This window comes from Gallinula chloropus, assembly GCF_964237585.1.
Source record: "Gallinula chloropus genome assembly, chromosome: 24".
Classification (NCBI taxonomy): Eukaryota; Metazoa; Chordata; class Aves; order Gruiformes; family Rallidae; genus Gallinula; species Gallinula chloropus.
Window position 1 is genome coordinate 3,565,831 of NC_140109.1, and position 18,576 is coordinate 3,584,406.

General features: G+C 61.6%; 2 protein-coding genes across 2 annotated transcripts; both read left to right on the plus strand.

The window, feature by feature from the left end:
• The first annotated feature begins 2,627 nt into the window (after positions 1 to 2,627).
• Positions 2,628 to 12,903, plus strand: LOC311200696 (FXYD domain-containing ion transport regulator 6-like). Its single transcript, XM_084274980.1, has 8 exons — positions 2,628 to 2,797; positions 9,477 to 9,538; positions 9,781 to 9,816; positions 9,922 to 9,996; positions 10,132 to 10,168; positions 10,400 to 10,449; positions 10,558 to 10,600; positions 11,147 to 12,903. Exons 2-7 carry the CDS (start codon positions 9,481 to 9,483, stop codon positions 10,584 to 10,586), a joined length of 285 nt encoding a protein of 94 aa, XP_084131106.1. The 5' UTR covers positions 2,628 to 2,797; positions 9,477 to 9,480; the 3' UTR covers positions 10,587 to 10,600; positions 11,147 to 12,903.
• Positions 12,904 to 14,122: 1,219 nt separating this feature from the next.
• On the plus strand, positions 14,123 to 16,686 carry FXYD2 (FXYD domain containing ion transport regulator 2). The gene is made up of 6 exons (XM_084274982.1): positions 14,123 to 14,241; positions 15,068 to 15,106; positions 15,236 to 15,310; positions 16,098 to 16,134; positions 16,284 to 16,314; positions 16,500 to 16,686. Exons 1-5 carry the CDS (start codon positions 14,232 to 14,234, stop codon positions 16,306 to 16,308), a joined length of 186 nt encoding a protein of 61 aa, XP_084131108.1. The 5' UTR covers positions 14,123 to 14,231; the 3' UTR covers positions 16,309 to 16,314; positions 16,500 to 16,686.
• The last annotated feature ends 1,890 nt before the right edge of the window (positions 16,687 to 18,576 follow it).

The following is an 18,576-nucleotide window of genomic DNA, read 5'->3' on the forward strand; positions in this document are numbered from 1 at the left end:
ACTGTGTTCAACACAGCCCTATGGCTACGTACAGCTTTCGTCGCTGCTCCCTTCTCTTTGTGCCGCTGAACGGGCAGCTCACAAACACCTGCAAGCTCAGCGTGCCACAGGAGGGAACCACCTGAAGGCTGGAGAAGGAAAGTTCTGGAGAGTGGGAGGCTCCTTTCCCACTCCCTGCCAGGTTTCGATGCCCCGAGAGCGCAGGCAGCAGATGAGCTCCATGGCTGCTCCAGCGTAAGACAACAATGAAATTGTGCCCTTGCTAAGCTACTAGCAGCTCCTGCTGACTCAAAAAAGCAGGAGCAGATCAGCCCAGCTCCCTTAGCATAAATCACCCTTGCCTGCCTGGCCTCGGTGCTGCTGGGTGGCAACGCACCAGCAAACAGTTTGGCCCAATTTTGCCAGAAAAGCAGCTGTTTCTGGGTGCTGTTCCCTCCAGCAGCGCAGCTCCGTGGGGCAGACGTTCACTGTGGCCAAGTGCTGGAGCTGCTCTCTGTCTGTGGGCGCAGCACAGCCCAGCCTTCACTTCCCACACTCACCGTGGGGGCCCCTGTTTTACCCCAGCTAGTGCAGAATAAAAGACTCCACTGCCAGGTTTTTAGATTCTACTTGCCTTGGGCAGCACCCTGCCCATCTGTAAGTGAAGAACTGAAGGAAAACGAGTGCACACCACATCCAGCCAGAGCCAGCCGTGCATCCAGCCCACTGCCTGCATGGGGGTTGATGTGTGTGTCTCTGCAGACACCCACCACGCTTGCTGCAGTCCCTGGGGCATGGTCGTGGCAACAGAGTATTCTCACCGTGTGCAGTGGATAATAACAGCCCAGGACCAAGTAGGGTCAGAGAAGCCTGGAACTTGATTATAATGGCTTGATCCCCCCCATCTTGCTCACTGCAGGGTAACCGACAGCCTTATCATGTTATCCCTATGCATTAAAGAGACTTGATGCTGTCCAGCCCTTCTGCTTTGGTTCTGTATCTCTTGACCCTTCCGAATAATTGCCTTGAAATGCCAGTGCTGGTTTATTTTCTTTTTATATTTTACTGGAAACAGGGAAGTGAGTGTACAATGGACTATGGGCCATTACTGTCTGTGATGCTGATTTCTATCTGAGATGCATTTGAGTTCTTAGGGGCTGAAGCAGCTCAGCGGTGACAGCATCGCCAAGGTGTTTTTTTCAAGAAGAAATGGCTCTCCAGGGCCTCAGCAGGAGCCAGACATGGGTGTGCCAGCCCAGCCTGAACAGGGGCAGTGCCCCACAGCGCTCAGACCTCAGCCACTGCCCAGCACTGCGCTCAGCACCCTGTCACCCCTCGGATGTGGTGCCTGGCCTGGGGGTACCTCTGGGTTTTGCTTGCTGAGCACTCTCGGTGCTGTGGTTTGGGCAGCTCTGGGGAGCTCAGGGCAAGCCCCCTGCTTGCTGCCCTCCTGCCACTGATGCCTACAGCCGCAGAGCAGTGCCCCTGGGCGCTCGGATGCCTCCAAGGAGCTCGGGACCACAGGTTCCCTCCCTGCTGTGGCTGTGGACCAGGCTGCTCCCTGGCCATGAGTGGCTGGCCGGGTCCAGTCATTTCCCTCTGGGAACCGTGCTGTGCTGTTTAAACACCTGTCTCTCTTCAGGATCTCTCCACTCCCAAGGGCCCAGCTGTTGGGTGGGAATAAACTGGTGGGTTGCCACAAGGCTCTGTGACAGGGTGGCAGTGGCCCAGCCCCCTTCTGCTCACATTTGCTTGGCTGGCTGAACTACGTGCTCTGCTTTTCCGACCTGCTCTGGGTAAAGCCCAAAGGGTCTGTTTTTCCACAGCTGCTGAACGCTGGTGGAGCTGGGGGGGGGGGAGTCAGTGCGAGTAGCAGGTCCTGAGCGTGTCTGAAACCACAGCGGGTGCTTCCACCACTGAGCCTGGACAGGCTGGAAGTGCCCCTGCGGTCCCTTCCCCAGCTGGCCTGACCTGGGTGGCCCCCCCGGGGATCTGACCGAGTGACGTGGCTGAAGTCCCGAGAACTGGGCTGCCCAGCATCCCCCTTCCCAGCTACGCCCTTCTGCTTCGGGGAGGCAGGGAGGAGGAGGGCAAAGCCCCTGCGCCGTGTATACCCATTTATCTACTCGGCCCCGGGGGAGCCCCGGCAGCCTGCCCACCATTCCCCCACCCCCCCACCCCCCTCCACCCCGCTACCTCCGTGCCAGATGCGGGGCAGAGTCTGCGCCTGCTCTGGGCTGCGGGAAGGGATGTCTCCAAGCCCGGTGTAAGCCTGCCCCGGGGCATCTCGGATCAAGAGGGGCTTCACCACTCCCCTCCGGAGCGAGCACACGCTTGGTCGCCGCGGGGCAAACGGGGCAGAGCCGCCCGGGAGCTGGACGGCAGGATCACCCAGCTCCTCGCCCGCCCCGGCCCCTCGTCCCACCCAGGCGGGGGGACTCCCGGCAGGGAACGTGCCGGCTTTCGGGGCGCGGCGGACCCAGCTCCGCTCGCCCCCTCCCCGCACATCCCGCCCCGGGGCGGGCCGGGCCGGGCTGGCCGCGCTCCCTGGCGCTTCCAGCACACAACCCCCCCCCTTCCCCCCCCCCCTCCCCTCGCCGGCGGCAGGCACCGCCCCACCCCGCCCCGCTCCCCTTTGTGCGGCAGCCCGGCTCCGCGCACACGCTGCCCGCCGCCCGCCCCGCTCCGCTCCGCTCCCGCCCGGCACCGCCCGGAGCCGCGGGCGCGACAGCCCAGCCCGCTCCGCTCCGGCTCTGCTCAGCCCAACGCTGCCTCTCGGCCCGGCCCGGCCCGGCCTGGCCCGGCCCGGCGAGCTCAGGTGGGTCTGGGACGACGCGGTGAGCCCCGCGGGGCTGCCCCGGGAGGGGGCGGCGGAGCGGGATGCCTGGCTGCGGGTGTCCCGCCGCGGTGTGCCCGGCACCGGCCGTGCTCGGCTCGGGGATCCGCGTCCCGGGGTCGCGGAGCCGCATCCCGGTTCCGCCGGGGGAAGCCGGCGGGGGCACGGGCACAGACCCCACCCCGCCGGGCCCGGGACGGGACCAGTGCCCTGGGGCATCGCCCTTCGCCGCGGGCCGCCCGTATCCCCGGCCCTGGCGGCTGCCATGGCAACGCCGGGTACCATGGTTTCCCTCATCCCACCGTTGCCTGGTTACCAGCCCCCCGTGCTGGGAAGGATGCCTCGGTGGACCAGCTGTCCCCACCGGAGACCACCGCGGGTGGACCTCGGGCGTGCCCAGCGTTCCCCCCCCAAGGCCGGCCGGGCTCGATGGTGTGCAGGGATCTGGGCAAGCAGGGAGGTAATCCTTCTCTCCCAGGATTTGGCAGCGTTCTGGCTTCTGTTGTTCAATATTTTAGTAACACCGTCGCGATATATAAACAGTTGAGTGCTTTACCCAGGGAAGGCGTACCGGAGTAAAGGCAGAGCGTGTGTCTTGGGGGGTGTAATTAATGTTTCCTGAAGAAACAGATATCAGAGTCCATGTGGTGGAACTCGGATCTTGCAGGAATATTTCTGTGGGAGGGAAAGTGACAGGTGGTTTGTGTGGATGTGAACAAGCTTTGCAGCATGAAAGAGCAGCCTCCCCGGGGAAGGCTGCATGTGGATTAGGACTTGAAGCAGTTCCCTGCACCCATTTCACCGCCGTTCCAGGGTCCCGTTGGGATTTTCAGCTGCCACCACCACCCTGGGTGGTTTCAGTGTGAGTTTGAAGTGAAGGCAAGCCCAGGAGCCCCTGCCTGCACACAGCAGGAACGTGGTGCCGAGGTGGAGTGGCAAGGGAAAGCTGCCAGCCCAAAGTGCAGTCGCTGCAGAGCTGGGCCACCTGTTAGAGCCTGCTGGAGAACACAGCCATGCCTACGAGGTGTGGGGCCGGCTCCGACTTCTCCCAGTCTGGCTCGTGTTTCAAACTTACCTTGCATGTAACGTGGAGAGGTCCTGGTTCTGCTGGGAGTTTAGGCTTTGGTGTTGAGGCCAAAGCCCCCAGCGCAGCAGCTTTGTGTCCGGTCGTTCCCCTTGTGTTTGCCTCTCAGGCTGGCAGTGGGTTTCCAAAGCGTGAAGAGGCCACCGAGCTCTGTGGCTGTCGTATCGCTGTGCCACCCGAGCATGGAGAAGGCACCGCTCGTGCCTCCGGGGCAGCAGGGAGCCATCCTGCTGCGGGGCTGTGCCCCCTGGCCGTGCCTCCTCACGGCGTGCGGTGGCAGCGGTGCTGGCAGGGGCCACAGCCGGAGCGGGTGGGGGGTTTGGTGGTGGTTGTGACTGACGGCAACAGCGTGGGAGAGGCCGGAGAAAATGTCTGCTCTGTGATGCTCCGCTGAGCGTGGCGGTACTGTGGGACTCCAGGACAGATGGGAGCTCCAAACAGCTTCTCTTGTGTCACCACTAAAGTGTTTCCTGATGGTCTGGATGTCTCTGGTCACCGGGACCTGCCCAGTAACCTCTGGTTTCGCTGACCTATTTGACTCGCCGGGTGCTGGCACCCAGCCGTGCCCTGCTTGGCGTGCAGAGCCTGGGGTGCAGCCAGCGTGCGGCCAGGGCAGCGTGGGGTGTGGCGCAGGGCAGGATGGCTCTGGCAGGTGCACTGCTCTGCTTTACAGCACCCAATTATCTCCTAAGCAAACGAGGAGGGATCCGGAGCGGCGGACTCCTGACAGGGGGTGGTGGCAGTGGTGTTTACTGCTGCCCCAGAGCTGAGGGCTGGGTTCTCCTCCTGAAGCCGGTGCTGCCGGGCAGCCATTAGCTTGGCAGTCGTTGTGGAGGAGGTTTGCTGCAAATGAAGGGCTACCCTCAGCTTCTCCCTGCCTGCTGCTTCTCATCTGGGGAAATGGGAATCATCAGGATGGGCTGTGGCCGGTGTGTGAGCCAGATATGGCCAGGCAGCTTTGGCTCAGGCTCCTCGATGTTTTAGGGCCAGTTGCCTGGGGCCGGAATAAGCCCACAGGAGGCAACTTGGGGTGCAGGTGAGGGATGGGCATGGGGTGTGCTCAGAGCCTTGCTTAGCCATGTTCAGCAATTCCTCGTGGTCGTGTGCTCTTGCAAGCATCAACCCAGTCAGGGCTGGTCTGTGGGGGTCTGTGTGTGAGTCCTGTTCAGCAGAAGCAGGGCTGCAGTTTGGGTTCCTGGGGCTCCCGGAGAGGGTTTCCTTTGAATATCCTCTGCTTTGGGGGGAGGGATACCCCAAACATTGTCTTCTATCCAACCAGGCTTTGAATCAGTGCCGAATTTGGGAAGTGCCATTCGTATCAGGCTGGTGAGGGCTGGAAATCTCCCCTTCTCTCTCATTTAGGAACACGAGACACAATAACAAGCACATTAATAGCCAGATTGATGCTGATGCGAAATGGCAGAAGAGCACATCTATGCATAGCTGGAAATGTCCATTCACACATGCACACTCTGAAATGCTCCAGGCAACGGAGCGCTGCTGTCATGGTCTTGGGGGCTTTGCACAGAAACTAGAGATTTTAACTAGGTCTGATCTTCAGGAGATGCCCCGAGGACTCCTGACGGGAGGAGGAGGCTGCCCAGCGTTACGCTGTGATGGCTGCGACTTGACAGGGCTGATCCATGCAAAACAATGGAGAGGGAAACGGGGACTCGATATCCTTACAAATTTACCTGCCTTGCTCTGGCATGATCTGTTGTGTTACACGGGGGTTGATCATTGGGCAGGAGGGAGCAGGTCTGTCTGCCTGGCTTTCCCCCTGCTCCTCTATCACACACAGGCTCCATGCCCATAACCACACTACAGCAGCGACATGAATGGCAAGGAGGATTATCCAGAAGCAGGAGGCTGAGGGAGAGCTGCCACTGTGCCTTGCTTGTTGGCTATGAGCTTGGCAGGGGGGCAGCAGGGCAGTAAATCACAGAATCACAGAGTTGTAGGGGTCGGAAGGGACCTCCAGAGTTCAGTAGGTCCAACCCCCTTCCAAAGCAGCTTCCCCAGGACAGGTCGCACAGGTCGGCATCGAGATGGGTCTAGAATATCTACAGAGAAGGAGATTCCCCACCCTCCCCACACCCCGGGCAGCCTGTCCCAGGGCTCTGTCACCCTTGCTGTGATAAAGTTCTTCTGCATATTCATCTGGCCAGCTCTGGTGTGCCCACATGGGTACGGGTGGCTCCCAGCTCCCACTGCCCAAAGGCCAAGCATGGCTGGGGAAGGGAGCAGTGAGGGCTGCCCCAGCCCTAACTCATGCAGCAGCCCCACACAACGTCTCAGCCGGCTGTGCTTTGCTGGGCAGCATGGGACCAAGCCCCAGCTGGGTGCTGCTGCTCTGGGGTGCTGCTCCAAGGGTTGCCAGAGCCTTCTGCCCAGCGGCACTGCACGGTGGGGAGCAGGCTGTGCCCACAGGGCTGAGCACGGGGCTCAGCTGCTGGTTTTCCAGTGCTTTTGTGTGACAGCACAGCTGGATTCAGCATGAACAGAGGGGGCAGGGAGCGGTGCCTTCTGAAGCCAGAAGCGGGGAGCACGGCAGAGCCTTTTGCTCGTGTTTGCTCTTCTCACTTTATTTCAGCTTCATGGAAAAGCGGGTGGGCCAGCTTGAAACCACCCCAAAAAAACCTGGTGGCGCCTTCGCGAAGCATATGCTGCCTTGGAGGAGAACTGGGCTCCAGAATGCCGTGTTTGTTTTCCTGGTGGGGACACCGCCAATCCCGGCGGTTCAGCTGGAGCGGGGCGAAGCTTCGGCGGGCGGAAGCGTGTGAATTCGGAGAGCTGAGTTGGAAAAACAAAGAACATATGTGTGCCGTGTGCCTGGCCAAAAAAAAAACCACCCAACACCCCAGCAGCAAACTCCGCTGCACTCAAATGCAAGGAGCCAAGAGCTGAGGAGAAGGGGGTGGAAACCCACGTCTGCGGCTGAGCGGGGCCCCAGCACTGGGCTGGTTCCTCGGGCGGCTACAGGAGAGACTGGAGAGCCTTTGGTGGGCGCTGGAGCTGGGATGTGTTTTGGTTGGTGCTGGCAATGCAGCTGGCAGCGTGGCTCAAAGCTGTGCTGGGAAGGCTGGCCTGCATGTCCGGTGTGGTTACCGTCCCAGGCAGGGCTGTCCTGTGGTGTAAGGCAGCTTTCCGGGCACTGGCACCCCAAAATAGACAAGGTGTGAGAGTGGATGGCTGGCTCATGATGAACCAGTCAGGGTGAGGGCTGAGCGCAGGGAATGCTGCCCACAGAAGTGCCTGGGAAGGGAGTGTGAGTGGGGTGAGCACCCCTGGAAAGCTCAGCCCCTTGGAGAGGGGGTCCCACAAGCCTTGTCAGGGGGGGACAGTGCTCAGGGCAGGGCAGGCACGGCTGTGAACAATGCAAACCTCCCAGTGTGTGCTCTGGGGGACGTCACTGGCACAGTGCTAGTCAGAGAGCCAGAAAAGAAAGAGTACAGCCTGATGAAGGATTTGTTGGGAAAATAAAGGCATCATTAATATGCCACAAGAGCTGATTAATACTGCTCGTCTCACAACGGCACGTGCTGCATGGCATCTCCTTGTGCACACACAGCGCCCTCGCGTTGGGTAATGACACTGATTTTGTGCCGGCGGTAAACAGATAAAGGCCATAGGAGAATGTGCAACTAGAAGTTACTGTTCTGCCAGCTGTTGAGCTCTTTGTACGTGTTTCTAAGACCTGGTAATTATGCAGAATGATGTGCCTTGGCAAACGAGGGGGCTTGCCTGGGTGTGGGGCGGCAGCGGCACGCTCCAGCGCGGCGTGGCAGCGCAGCCCCACGGCACACAATGGCAGCGGCAGCTGCAGGCAGGGGAAATTAAACCCTCCGGTGCTCAGATAAAACACGTTTTTACATCAGAACGGCAAGACGTGGAAGGGGAGGGGAGGCTGTGGATTATCATGGGATGCAGCTTGTCCTGGTGAATAGATTGGGTTCTGGAAACGCGCTCCCCGTGCTTGTGGGGGTCCACAAGCGCTGGAGGTGGCTTCCTCCGCCAGCGTGATGGGAGCTGGCTCCCAGGGACCGAAACGCTGCTGGGGCCAGCTGTGGCAGGGGCCAGTGGTGGCTGGCTGGGGGGCACTGCTGAGCCCCCCTCTGTGAGTGCCCTTCCTGGGCACCTTCACAGCACGAACTGGGACAAGGAGCTGTGGCAGGATCTGGAGGACAGGCCCTGGTGCTCCACGGAGCCAGCCTGGGGCAACTGAGCTACCTCCCCCCACCTCCCCGGTTGCTGGCAGCTGGGGTGGAGGTTGCATCTGAATCAGGTCAGGCTCTGGAGGGGCTGGGGATCTGCATCCGCCGGCTCTAGCTGAATTCCTGCTCTGCCGAGGGCCCCTTTCTTATCGGCGCTAATCCAGCACAGCAGCTGCAGCGGCTCGGTAGCGCTCCGTGCTATCAGTGTCGTGCAGGGCACCCGATAACCCCCCCCTTCCCCTCCTGCGAGCCCTCTTGGCGCTCCCACACCATGTATGGCCACCCAGCCCTGTCCACTCGGTCACTGCCGGGCAGCAGCTGAGCACAAACAAGCAGAGCCCTGCGTGTGGGTGGCCAGGTAGGCAGCACCCAGCCCCTGAGCCCCTGCTTTGCTCCTCTGAGGGAGGTGTATCTTCTGAGCACCCTGCTCCTGGTTGGAGGCATCCCTGGGGCTGTGCCAGCTGGCAGGACAGAGGGCAGCCGCTCCCCTGGCCTCTGCCTGCGCCTTCAGGGACAAGGAGGAAGGAAGGATGCTCGGTGCTAGTTAATAGGTACCGTGTGTGCTGGCAGAGCCACCAGCAGTGCCTGGTGTTGGCTGGTCCCAGCAGTGAGGGTGGCTGTCTCAAATGGGTGCTCGAGGTGTAGGGATGTGCAGCCCCTGCCCGAGCTGGCAGGGAGTGTCACAGCCTGGCCACGGTGTTTTCGCTCCCTTCAGAAGGAGCTGTGCTCTGGGTGGGTGCCCCCGTACAGGGGCTGTGTGTCGGTGCTTGCCAAGGGGCAGGGCTGGGATGGGATGTGAGGGCGCACTGAGGGGCATTTCTGGTCTCCTCGTGCTGCTGCAGGTGAGGATGGGGAGCTGGGAGGGGCAAGTGGAGCCCAGAGCTCATGTCCCACCAGGGCCGCTGGCCTCATTGTAGGAATGTGCAGTAATTGCTATGCTAATTGGGACAAATTAAAGTGTGCTCTGGGTGAAGGGCACGGTATTGACCTTGATGGAGAGATCACAGCCCTTGTGCTGGCCCCATTGCCTGTGGTGCAACCTCAGGACTGCGCTGAGATTGATGCTGGTGCTGCAGAGGTGGTTGCAAATATGCCACAGAACCCCCCAAAAAGTCCATCTGTCAGCTCAAACCCTTCCCTTCCTTCTTGCCTGTGAGCCACCGTGTCCCCACTGGGCTGGGAGCATCTACGGCACCGGGTATTGCAGCTGGACCCCTGGGTGCTTCCCCTGGGGCCAACCCAGCTCCTTTGCCTGCTGTGGGCTGCAAGGGTGGTTTGCATTCCCTCCCATGCACCCCAGCCCCACTGCTGTGCCTTCCATCGGCTGGTGGGGGGCTGAGCCTGCTTCTCCCCTCTCTCACAGCGCCATGGAGGCTGTGCTGATCTTCCTCTGCTCCCTGCTGGTGCCTGCGGCCGTGGCGGATGGTAGGTGCTTCCCATGGGTGGGAGGTAGCAGGGGTGCAGGGAAAAGGATGGGGGGCCCCAGAGGACAGCTGCTTCTACCATCCACAGGGGCTGGAGCGGTGTGTGGGGCAGCAGCCCTGGGACCCCACAGCCCCCATGGGGAGCCAGGTGCCTGCGCTGGCCGGGGGGGTGGCGGTGGGGGGGCTTCAGGGGCTCAGCAGGGAGGCTTGCTCACCTCACACCCCTTGTCTGCTTATTTCCAGTGGCTGTCCCAGAGGAGGAGGACCCCTTTAACTACGGTGAGCATCGCAGCACACGGGGGTGGGCGTGCTGGCAGGGATGTGTGTGGTGGGGGAGCAAAAGGAGCTGCCCCCCTTCCCTGAGACCATGTCTCCTCCCCGCAGATTACCAGAGCCTGAGGATCGGGGGGCTGGTGTTTGCCGTGGTCCTGTTCACTGTTGGTATTCTCCTTATTCTCAGTAAGTTGGGGAGCAGGTGGTGCTGGGCATGCAGGCCAGGGCAGCGGGGGCTCCTCTAACAAGGGGCAGCTGTGAGGGAATGCCAGGGCCCGTTTCCACCTTGCCCACGCTCATGGTGTTTCTCTCCCCTCACAGGCAGGAGGTGCAGGTGCAGTTTCAACCAGAAGCCCAGGTGAGTGAGCACAGTGTCTCCTCAAAGAGCTTCTCTGCCTCACACTCAGCTCTCCCTGGGCTCTCCCCTGCATCCAGCAGCATCCTCCGAGCATCCCTTTCGGCTTGCTGGGCACCCAAAGCCAAGGGATGCTCTGCCCCCAGGGCACGTTCCTTGGGCACTTTGGGCATCCCACCCCCTGCCATGGGGGTGCAGGTCCCAGCTGCTCTCACTGTGCACCTCTTCTTGCAGAGCTCCAGGGGATGAGGAGGCTCAGGCTGAGAACCTGATCACCTCAAATGGTAAGGCCCTGTCGTGTGCCATGGGCACTCTGGCACCGTTAGTTGCCTGCCTGCAGAGCACGCAGCTCGGTGCTGGTGCCACAAACAGCTCTGCTCTTCCCTCCACAGCAACAGGACCCCAGAAAGCAGAGAACTGAACAAGAGCCATGCGGTGAGTCCCAGGGCTGCCACCCACCAGCCCGAGCCAGCGTGGGTGGTGGCACCAGGGCTGGAAAGGAAGGGGGCAGTGTGGGGGGGGTGCAGCTGGGGCTGTGTCAGGGTTTTGGGGGGGGTGTGATTGTGTGACTCCAAGTGGATTGATCTGCTGGGACTGGGCAGCTCTGCGTCCCCGGCACGCTGCAGGAAGCACTGATAGGGGCTTTGGCGGGGAAACACGCAGTGCTGGCCAAGTCCTGCCTGTCCCATGCTCGGCAAGCCCCAAGCTGCCCAGCAGGAAAAGGAAGCATCTGTGCGGATTTTCCTGTGCCTGACGTTCCTTCCCTCATGATCCTCCACCCCAAAGTGGGTTTATTTTCGGGCCCTCCAGAGAGCCCAGCACGGGTCTCCCTGGGCATCTTGCTCCTCACCTGCTGCCGGTGTTGCCCCTAACTCCTGGGCTGAGCCCCACACTCAGACACAGGGACGGTCTGGCTGCTGTGCGCAGGGAGAGGCGGTGGCACCGCTCCCAGCCTGATGGATGGCTTTCCTTCCCCTGCAGACCCGAGGCCTGGGGACAGACACTCCGACCGCAGATGCCGGTGGCCCGTGAGGAAACTGCAGTCGCAGCAGCAGGTCCCTCTGAGGCGGTGCAGAGCTGCTGTGTCTGTGTTGCCCTCTGTACTTCAGCACCGGGTCTCACTTTACTAACCCAACTAACTAACTCCACTCACCGTCCTCCCTGCCTCCGGTGGTGTGTAATGTTGATGTGAGATGATCCCGAGCTCTAGGGCTACTCGTCGCTGATGTTGTAATAGTGACTTTCTCTTCACCCTCCTCGTGCTCTGTGTGTGTGTGTATGTGTGTGTGATTCCATCTACGTGTGACTGGCCAGCACTGCCCCATGGGGCCACGTCCCAGGCCCAGGAGCTGTGGAGCAGGGCTGTGGTGCATGGAGCCTGCTGTGGCCCAGCCAGAGCCCTGCATCCCCCCTCCCTTCCCTGTGCCTGGGGCAGGGGCTTGTGCTTCATCCCGGCTGGCTTTGGGCAGGGCACAGGACCAGTCCCCTGGCCTTTTGGGGGTCTGCCCTGCGTGTCTCCAGACAGCACGTTGCCGATTCAGCAATAATCCTCCTGCTGCCCCCAGCCCAAAGGCAGCCGTGGGGGTGGGGGGCGAGCCAGGCAGGGGTGTCCTGCAGCCAGGGTGCTGGATGAAAGGCTGAAGGGAGCTCCCCTTTCTTGCCATTTGTGTCCCTGGCCAAAACCAAGCTGTCTGTGTGGGATGCCTTTTTAAAGGGGAGGAGATGCTGTGGTGGCGAAGGAGCCTGTGAAACCCCCCAGCACGGTGACACTGTGAAAGAGGGTGGCTGTGCAGAGGCTGCCCTGCTAACCAGGCCCAGCAGCTCCTGGCCAGCCCTCTGCCTGCCCACGAGCAGGTTAAACAGCCTTTGAGGACTGAAGAGAAACACTGGCTGAAAGAAAGATCCATTTTTGCTGGTCTGTGGCAGGGAAGGGGCCATGGTGTTTCCTCCTGGTGCTCCCTGCCCTTCCTGCTGCCTTGTCGCTCCCTGTGCTACAGCCCGGGACATGCCACCCTCGTCAGCGCTGCATGTCATCCCGTGACAGTCGTGTGTCATCAGCCCCCTGATGCCAACCAGAGCAGCAGTGAGGGACACACTCTGGGGCTTTGCATTGCCTGAGCCTGCACAGTGGTGACGTGCCAGCTCCCAAGGGGCTAAGCCCAGGGTCTGTCGTCACCGTGTGTCTGCTCATGGGTTGGAGGCAAACCTGTGAGTCTCACCCCTTCCCCAGCCCACAGGCATGCAAAATCCTGGCCCCAGCTGTGGCTCCAGGGTGCTGCCACGTTGTGGGTCAGCCTGGGCAGCAGTGGGGGCTTCCCAGGGCTGCACTGAAGCACAGCAGAGTGCTGTGTGCTGGGAAGAGGTTCTTGTCTTCTAGGATGGCCTCGAGAAGGGTCTCTTCTATGCCCACCCCACCGCAGTGGCTGTGCTCCCAGCGTGGGCTGTATCCCTGTGTGCTTTGCATCCTCCGGTGGCACCAGGCTGCAGGGTCCATCCCATCTGTGTGTGGTAGAGGAACGGTGCCTGCGGTACCCTGCCCATTCCTTTCTCGTGGCCACTGAAGAAAGTTCTGCTCTCCTCCTGCCCCTGAGCATCAGCTGTGTGCGTGTCCTGCGCCGGAGTGCCCGTGGCGTCTGTAGTGTGCCGTCGGTGTTAACACGAAACAAAGAAATCCCTGTGGTGTGTAGAACTGGCAAAAGCCTGACTGTTGTAAAATAAACTGAGCTATTGTGTCTCCTTTTAAATAGGCGAGTGTGCTGCTGTGGTAAAGGACTGGCCTGTTCTGGGCTGTGACTGAAGGGAGGGGGGAGGAATTAAATGCAATTTCTCTTGGTGTCTGGCTGCGTCGTCCCAGGCCTGTGGCATTTCCAGAGCTCAGGGGGAAAGGCTGGAGGGAGTGGGACCAGGGTGGAAGGCTCCAGGTCTGCAGGGCGGCTGGCTGGGCGAGCTGGCAGGCTGGCACATGGCACTGGGCAGTGCTGGCTGCGGCAGAGGGGAGCGGTGGCAGCGTGCATCCCCCCCCAGGCAGCACAAACGAGCTTTGTGCCCTCATTGGCAGGCTGACTGAGCCCCCTCCCTGCCACACTGTTTTCCACAGCCAGCAGCAGCTTCAACAACAGCCAGAGACAGCGTGGAGGGAGCACATGAGTGGCAAGCCAGGCTCTGCAGCCCTGAGGGACATGGGCACAGAGCCCCCTTATCCCTCAGCCTTTAGGGTACGCCCGCCAAGGGAGAGATGCTGAGCATCGCCTCTGCTCCATGTCAGCAGGACGGCCCCATGCACTACCCTTCCAGGGTTTGGCTTCCCCCCACAGCACTAGGGCTGGATTTCCAGGGACCGAGCCCCAGCCAGGGCAAGGGGAGCACTCCCTTGTGGCCAGCTGCCCCCAGCCACCATGGCCCTAATCGGCTTGGGCGCGTGACTCACGCTCTCCGATCGTGAGATTAGAGCAAACTGGATTGAACAGCCCGGCTGGCAGCTGTCCCCACCGCCCAGGGCCGGTACAGCCCTGAGAGGTGCAGCATCCTGGTACCCGCTGCCGAGCTGGGATGCACCACGAACATGACCATGTGCCTGCAGCACTGGGAGGCACCGAGCTGGCTGCTGCGGGGACCTGCGGTGCCAGCCTGCCTGCAGGGATGGGGCACGCTGCCCGTTTCCTTCTAGCACAAGGCGGTTGCAGCCTGTGCCCAAGACCATCCCTCTGACCCCGCCTTGGGCTCACCTCCGCAGTGGGAGGTGAAGCCCAGTTGGCCTGAGGTTTGGAAAGGGAGGGAAGGCGTGCCGTCCCCTTCCCAGCTGGGAGAGGGACACCCCCAGCTCCGGGGAGCCCAGCCCTCCCTGCACCAGCTGGCACGGTGGGTGCACACCCTGCCCTCCCCTCCCTTCCCCTCCTGGGCCTCTTTCCCAAAGGCGGGCGGGAGCCCTGTGCCTCCCCTTGTGACTGCGATAAACATTACACCGAGGCCGTTAATGTTTAATGAGGTTTGTCTCCCAATTAATGTGCTTTCCCCTGGGTGCCTGCTCCCAGAGTGAGACGCCCGCCGGACGACACACGCCGACGCGATGGGTGATGGTAAGGGTGCTCTGGGGAGCACGGCGGGCACAGGCACCTACAGCCAGCACCCCTGCACGGCCCACCCAAAAGGGGCTTCCTCGTGGGGGGCACCCACCTTCACAGGGGGCATCTCTGTGGGAGGCGGGGGGCTGCTCCCTGCCTGCATGGGGAGGGGGGGAAGCGCTTGCAGAGGGTTCAAGGGAGACGTGGGGATGGGTCTCCCCAGCCGCTCTGCAGCCCACCGGTGTGTCGGTGCCGGCTGCTGTTTGGCTTCTCAGGGGAATTTCTCCTTCCAAACGGCTCCTGGCAGAGGGACGTGCAGTCAGGTAAGGAGGCTCAGGCAGCAACACGCAGCTGTCAGGCAGATGAGCCTGCCAGCATGGAGGGAGGCTGCCAGGGCGCACCCCCGCTGCAAGGTGCCAGCCAGAGGGGTCGTTCGGGGCTCGGTGCCACCACATTGCTGCCTTGTGGAGCTGTGTGGGCAGTGGCATTTCCTGGGGACCCCGTGAAGGCTGCTCTGCCAACAGCACAGCCTTAGCAAACAGCAACCGGCTGCTGCAAAACCATCAAGCTGGGTCCCTGCCTGGAGCTTCACCTGGAGCTTGACAGACTCCAGCGCATCCTGCGAGCGCATCCTCCGAGTGTACCGAGAACATACAACTTCTTGAGGTGAAAAACAGGAATTCAGGCGTCCTTCAGTGGCTCACTCAGTTGTAGCCTGAGGAAAGCAGAGTGCTCGTGCTCACAGTCCACATTCCTGACGTTTCCCCCCTTGCCCTCCCCGTCCAGGCACCCACTGTGAGCCCAGGTCCCATCTCTCACTTGTGTTTCTCCTCTTTTCCAGAGCAAGCGCCTGAGCAGGGCCTGGACAGGTTCAGCTATGGTGAGTGAGTCTGTGCCCCACATGGCCCAGCAGCCGTGGGCAGGGGGACAGGCATCCCTCTCCCATGCCCATGGTCTCTGCCCTGTGCCTGGGCTGGGCTGAGGCCTGCTTGGCTTTCCTCCTCCCCAGACTATGAGACCATCCGCAATGGGGGGCTGATCTTTGCCGTGGTGGCTTTTGTCCTTGGGCTGCTTATCATCCTCAGTAAGTGCATTGGGGAGTGTGTGTGTGTGTGGGGGGGGTGCGACTGACCCTGCCTGCAAGGGGTGGGAGTGGGCAATGCCCGCAGCTGGGGCTGCTTGGGAAATTTCCATCTAGGCAAGCTCCCAACAGAAAGGGGGTTGGGAAGGAGACGGCATAAATATTTAGCGTTCTATTGCCAGCATCAAGCCTTCAGAGGGAAGGTCACTAATTAAAAATAGCAGAGAAAACTCGATGACATTTCCAGAGTGAGAAACCAGCTTTCCCAGAGCCCTCAGACCTCAACAGATCCCAGGGAGAGACGGTGCCAAGCACGCAGGGCACACGGTGACCCTGCCTGCATGTACGGGCAGTGCCCTGCCTCACTCTGTGGGGCTGGGGGAAGCCTCTCCAGCACAGCTGCCCGTGGGTTTTGGGAGAAAGAGAAGAGAAACACCAGCATTTGTAATCACAGGGGTAACTTAGGGGGAAAGATGGGCATCCAAGTGGGCTCTCACGGCTGGTGCTTTGCTGGGCAGTGCTGGGGGCTGCAGCTTCAGGGGCCGGGCAGTGCAGGGCGGGGGGCTGGTGAGGCAGCGCAGATGAGCTGGGAAGCAGCATGTGGGGTCCGTGTCTCCCCACAGCTCCCCTGACATGGAGGCAGGAGTCTTGGGGTGTCCTGTAGTCCTTGCTGAGGGCACGAGCCCATGAGCAGGACCGCTTCATCCAAACAGAGAGGGGTAGATGTGGTGGGGCCAGGGAGGGGGAGGCTTCAGCTGCAAGAAGCCTGAGTTGCTCCTCTTGCCCCCAGGCCAGCGGTTCCACTGTGGAGGGAAGAAGAAGAGGAGGTGGGTATTGTGTGGTTTTAAGGCAGCCTCATCTCTCCTCCCTGTCCCAGTTCTGCCAGCTGAAAGGGCTGGATTCTCAGCTCGTACTCCCTCTTGCCTCAGCCACATTGCCCAGCGTAACACGTCTCCCTTTGCTTTTCACTCCACAGGCAAGGAAACGAGGAAGACCTGTAGCTGCAGGTAGGTTGCAGGAGGATGCACTCAGCTGGCAGCCAGGCTTCCTGGGTCTGCCTGTGCCAGGCAGCGATGCTTTTGAGGCACCTGTGCTTCAGGCGAGTACCTACGTGCGGGGCTGTCTCCAGCAGAGAGGCGCTGGGACACGCTGGCCTCTGTAGCTGTGTAACCCTCCCACTGTCTGTTTTCAGAGCTGCTGTGCCGCCGTGGCAGCTGAGCTTCATCCAACGCAGAGAAGCCCTTGCCAAGGACCACCCCTTACCCCGCTCCAGTGGATCCATTACCCTGCTCACCCTAGGCGAGGCCAGAATGCAAATTGCCCTCATGCTTTCCCCTCTGTTAGATCCAGCAAGAGTTTCTTGGCTAATAAAGTTCAAGCTGAGAGAGGTTAAACTTTGTGCCCGAGGCATTTCAGTCGCCCACTCTCCTGGCCTGACACCAATGACTTTTCTGCCTTGTGGACATCTTCCAACACGGACCCAGGAGAGGTTTCCGCTGGCTCCTCCGCATACCCGCAGCATGGAACAGCCAGATATCCCCCCCTGGGGTTTGCACCGGGGCTTGCAGAGGGAAGGACGTTCCTGCACCCAGTTCCCGCCCTGTGCTGCTTTGAAGAAGCACCCCTTTCACCCACCGCGGGGTGCGGGTGCCCCAATCCTGGGGCACGTGTGGTCCCCTGGGATACATGGCGAGGGGCTGGGATACAGCGTGGGGCTGCGCAGGCTGCAGAGCGCGTCGGATGCACCCTTCCTGGGGTGCTGGGTCCAGACACCCTTCTCGGGCAAGAGCGGGGCTGGGATGGCGCATCCCGCCCTTCGCTTTCACAGCCTACGGAAACATCCCTGCGGAATGGGAGCGCCTGGAGACCGGCCCGGCCGCCCCGCACCTCCGGGGCGGGGGTGGGCAAGGGGGTTGGTGACCCCCGAAGCGCCCGTTCGGCTGCCGAGGCGGGCGCGGACGGCGCTTCCCCCGGGAGGCGGCACCGGGAGGCGGCACGTTGCGGTACCCCGGGCGCTGCGCAGCCCCACGCAGGGATGGAGCGCTCTCCGCCGGCACCCAGCAGCAGCAGCACGCCCGGCCCGTCGCGGCAGAGGATGGCCAGGCCGGGCTGTCGCCGGGCTCCTGCTGCCGCCTGCCGCCCGCTGAGGGAGCGCTGCCCGGGAGCGGCTGGGGGACGGGTCGGTGCGGGGGGGGGTCTCTTGGGTGGGGGGGCTCTTGGGTGGCTCCTGTCTCAGTGTGGAAGCCCTGACCGTCCCTTGGGCTCCCGCTGGGGTCAGGCCCCGACAGCAAAATGGGATTAGCCGGGGGTGGGTATGTGTGTGGGGGAAGGTTATTAGGCAAATTCCACACAATTCGCCTAATCTGAGGTGCTTATTGAACACGGTAAGGAGATTATTTCGAAATATAAATTTCAACTTGACACTGACCCACTAATGGAGGCTGGTTGTAGCTTTGCAGAGCTCCAACAGGACCTGGAGCCCTTTGGTTGGGGGGAGAGAAGCCCCAGTTGCCCAAGCTGGAGGGTTTGCTCGCAGCAGAGCTGGCATTCCCACTCCCTGCTCCCACCCCCGGTCCTTGCCGGGGAGGAGGAGCGCCGTGTGACTCCTGTCCCCCTAAAGAAGGAGCCGAAGGGCACAGCAGCTGAGAAGGCAGCTGGAGTAGGAAGTGAGCCCCATCCTCAGCGAGGTCTCATGTCCATGATGCCCAGGGCTCCACATCGTCCCCAGCACCCAGCTGTGCCAGGGCTCAGGGCATGCCCTTCAGCATCCGTGTCCCCTGGTCCCCCAGGGCCCCCCGCAGACAGACCCCCTGCAGCTCCAAGGGAGGAGATTAAGGGGAGTGAAAAGCCGCGTCTGGCTCCGCACAGGGGGGGATCTCTGTCTCGGCACCAGATGGCATTAATAGCTTTATTCTGCACGGCTTGTGGACACCCACGTGTGCATGCACGCTGGCACGGCCCTTTGCACCCCCTGATGGGGCTTGGGTGCCGTGCCAGGGGCTGGGGATGCTGGCAGGGTGTGTGGTGGCAGAGTAGGTGCCACCAGCACCCGAGGACTTGCACCAGGAGTCATGTTTGGAGGACAGGCTCTTATCACAGCTAAACTGCGAGCAGTCTGGCTGAGTGCCTCTCCAGGGTGGGGACAGGGATCCTGGGAACCAGGAAAGGGGGAGAGGTGTAAGCAAATTGTGTGGTGCTTGATGAACGAGGCCTTGCTGTGCCAGGGGCAGGTGTGCTGCCAGCAGCCCCTGTGTGCCAGGCCAGCACAG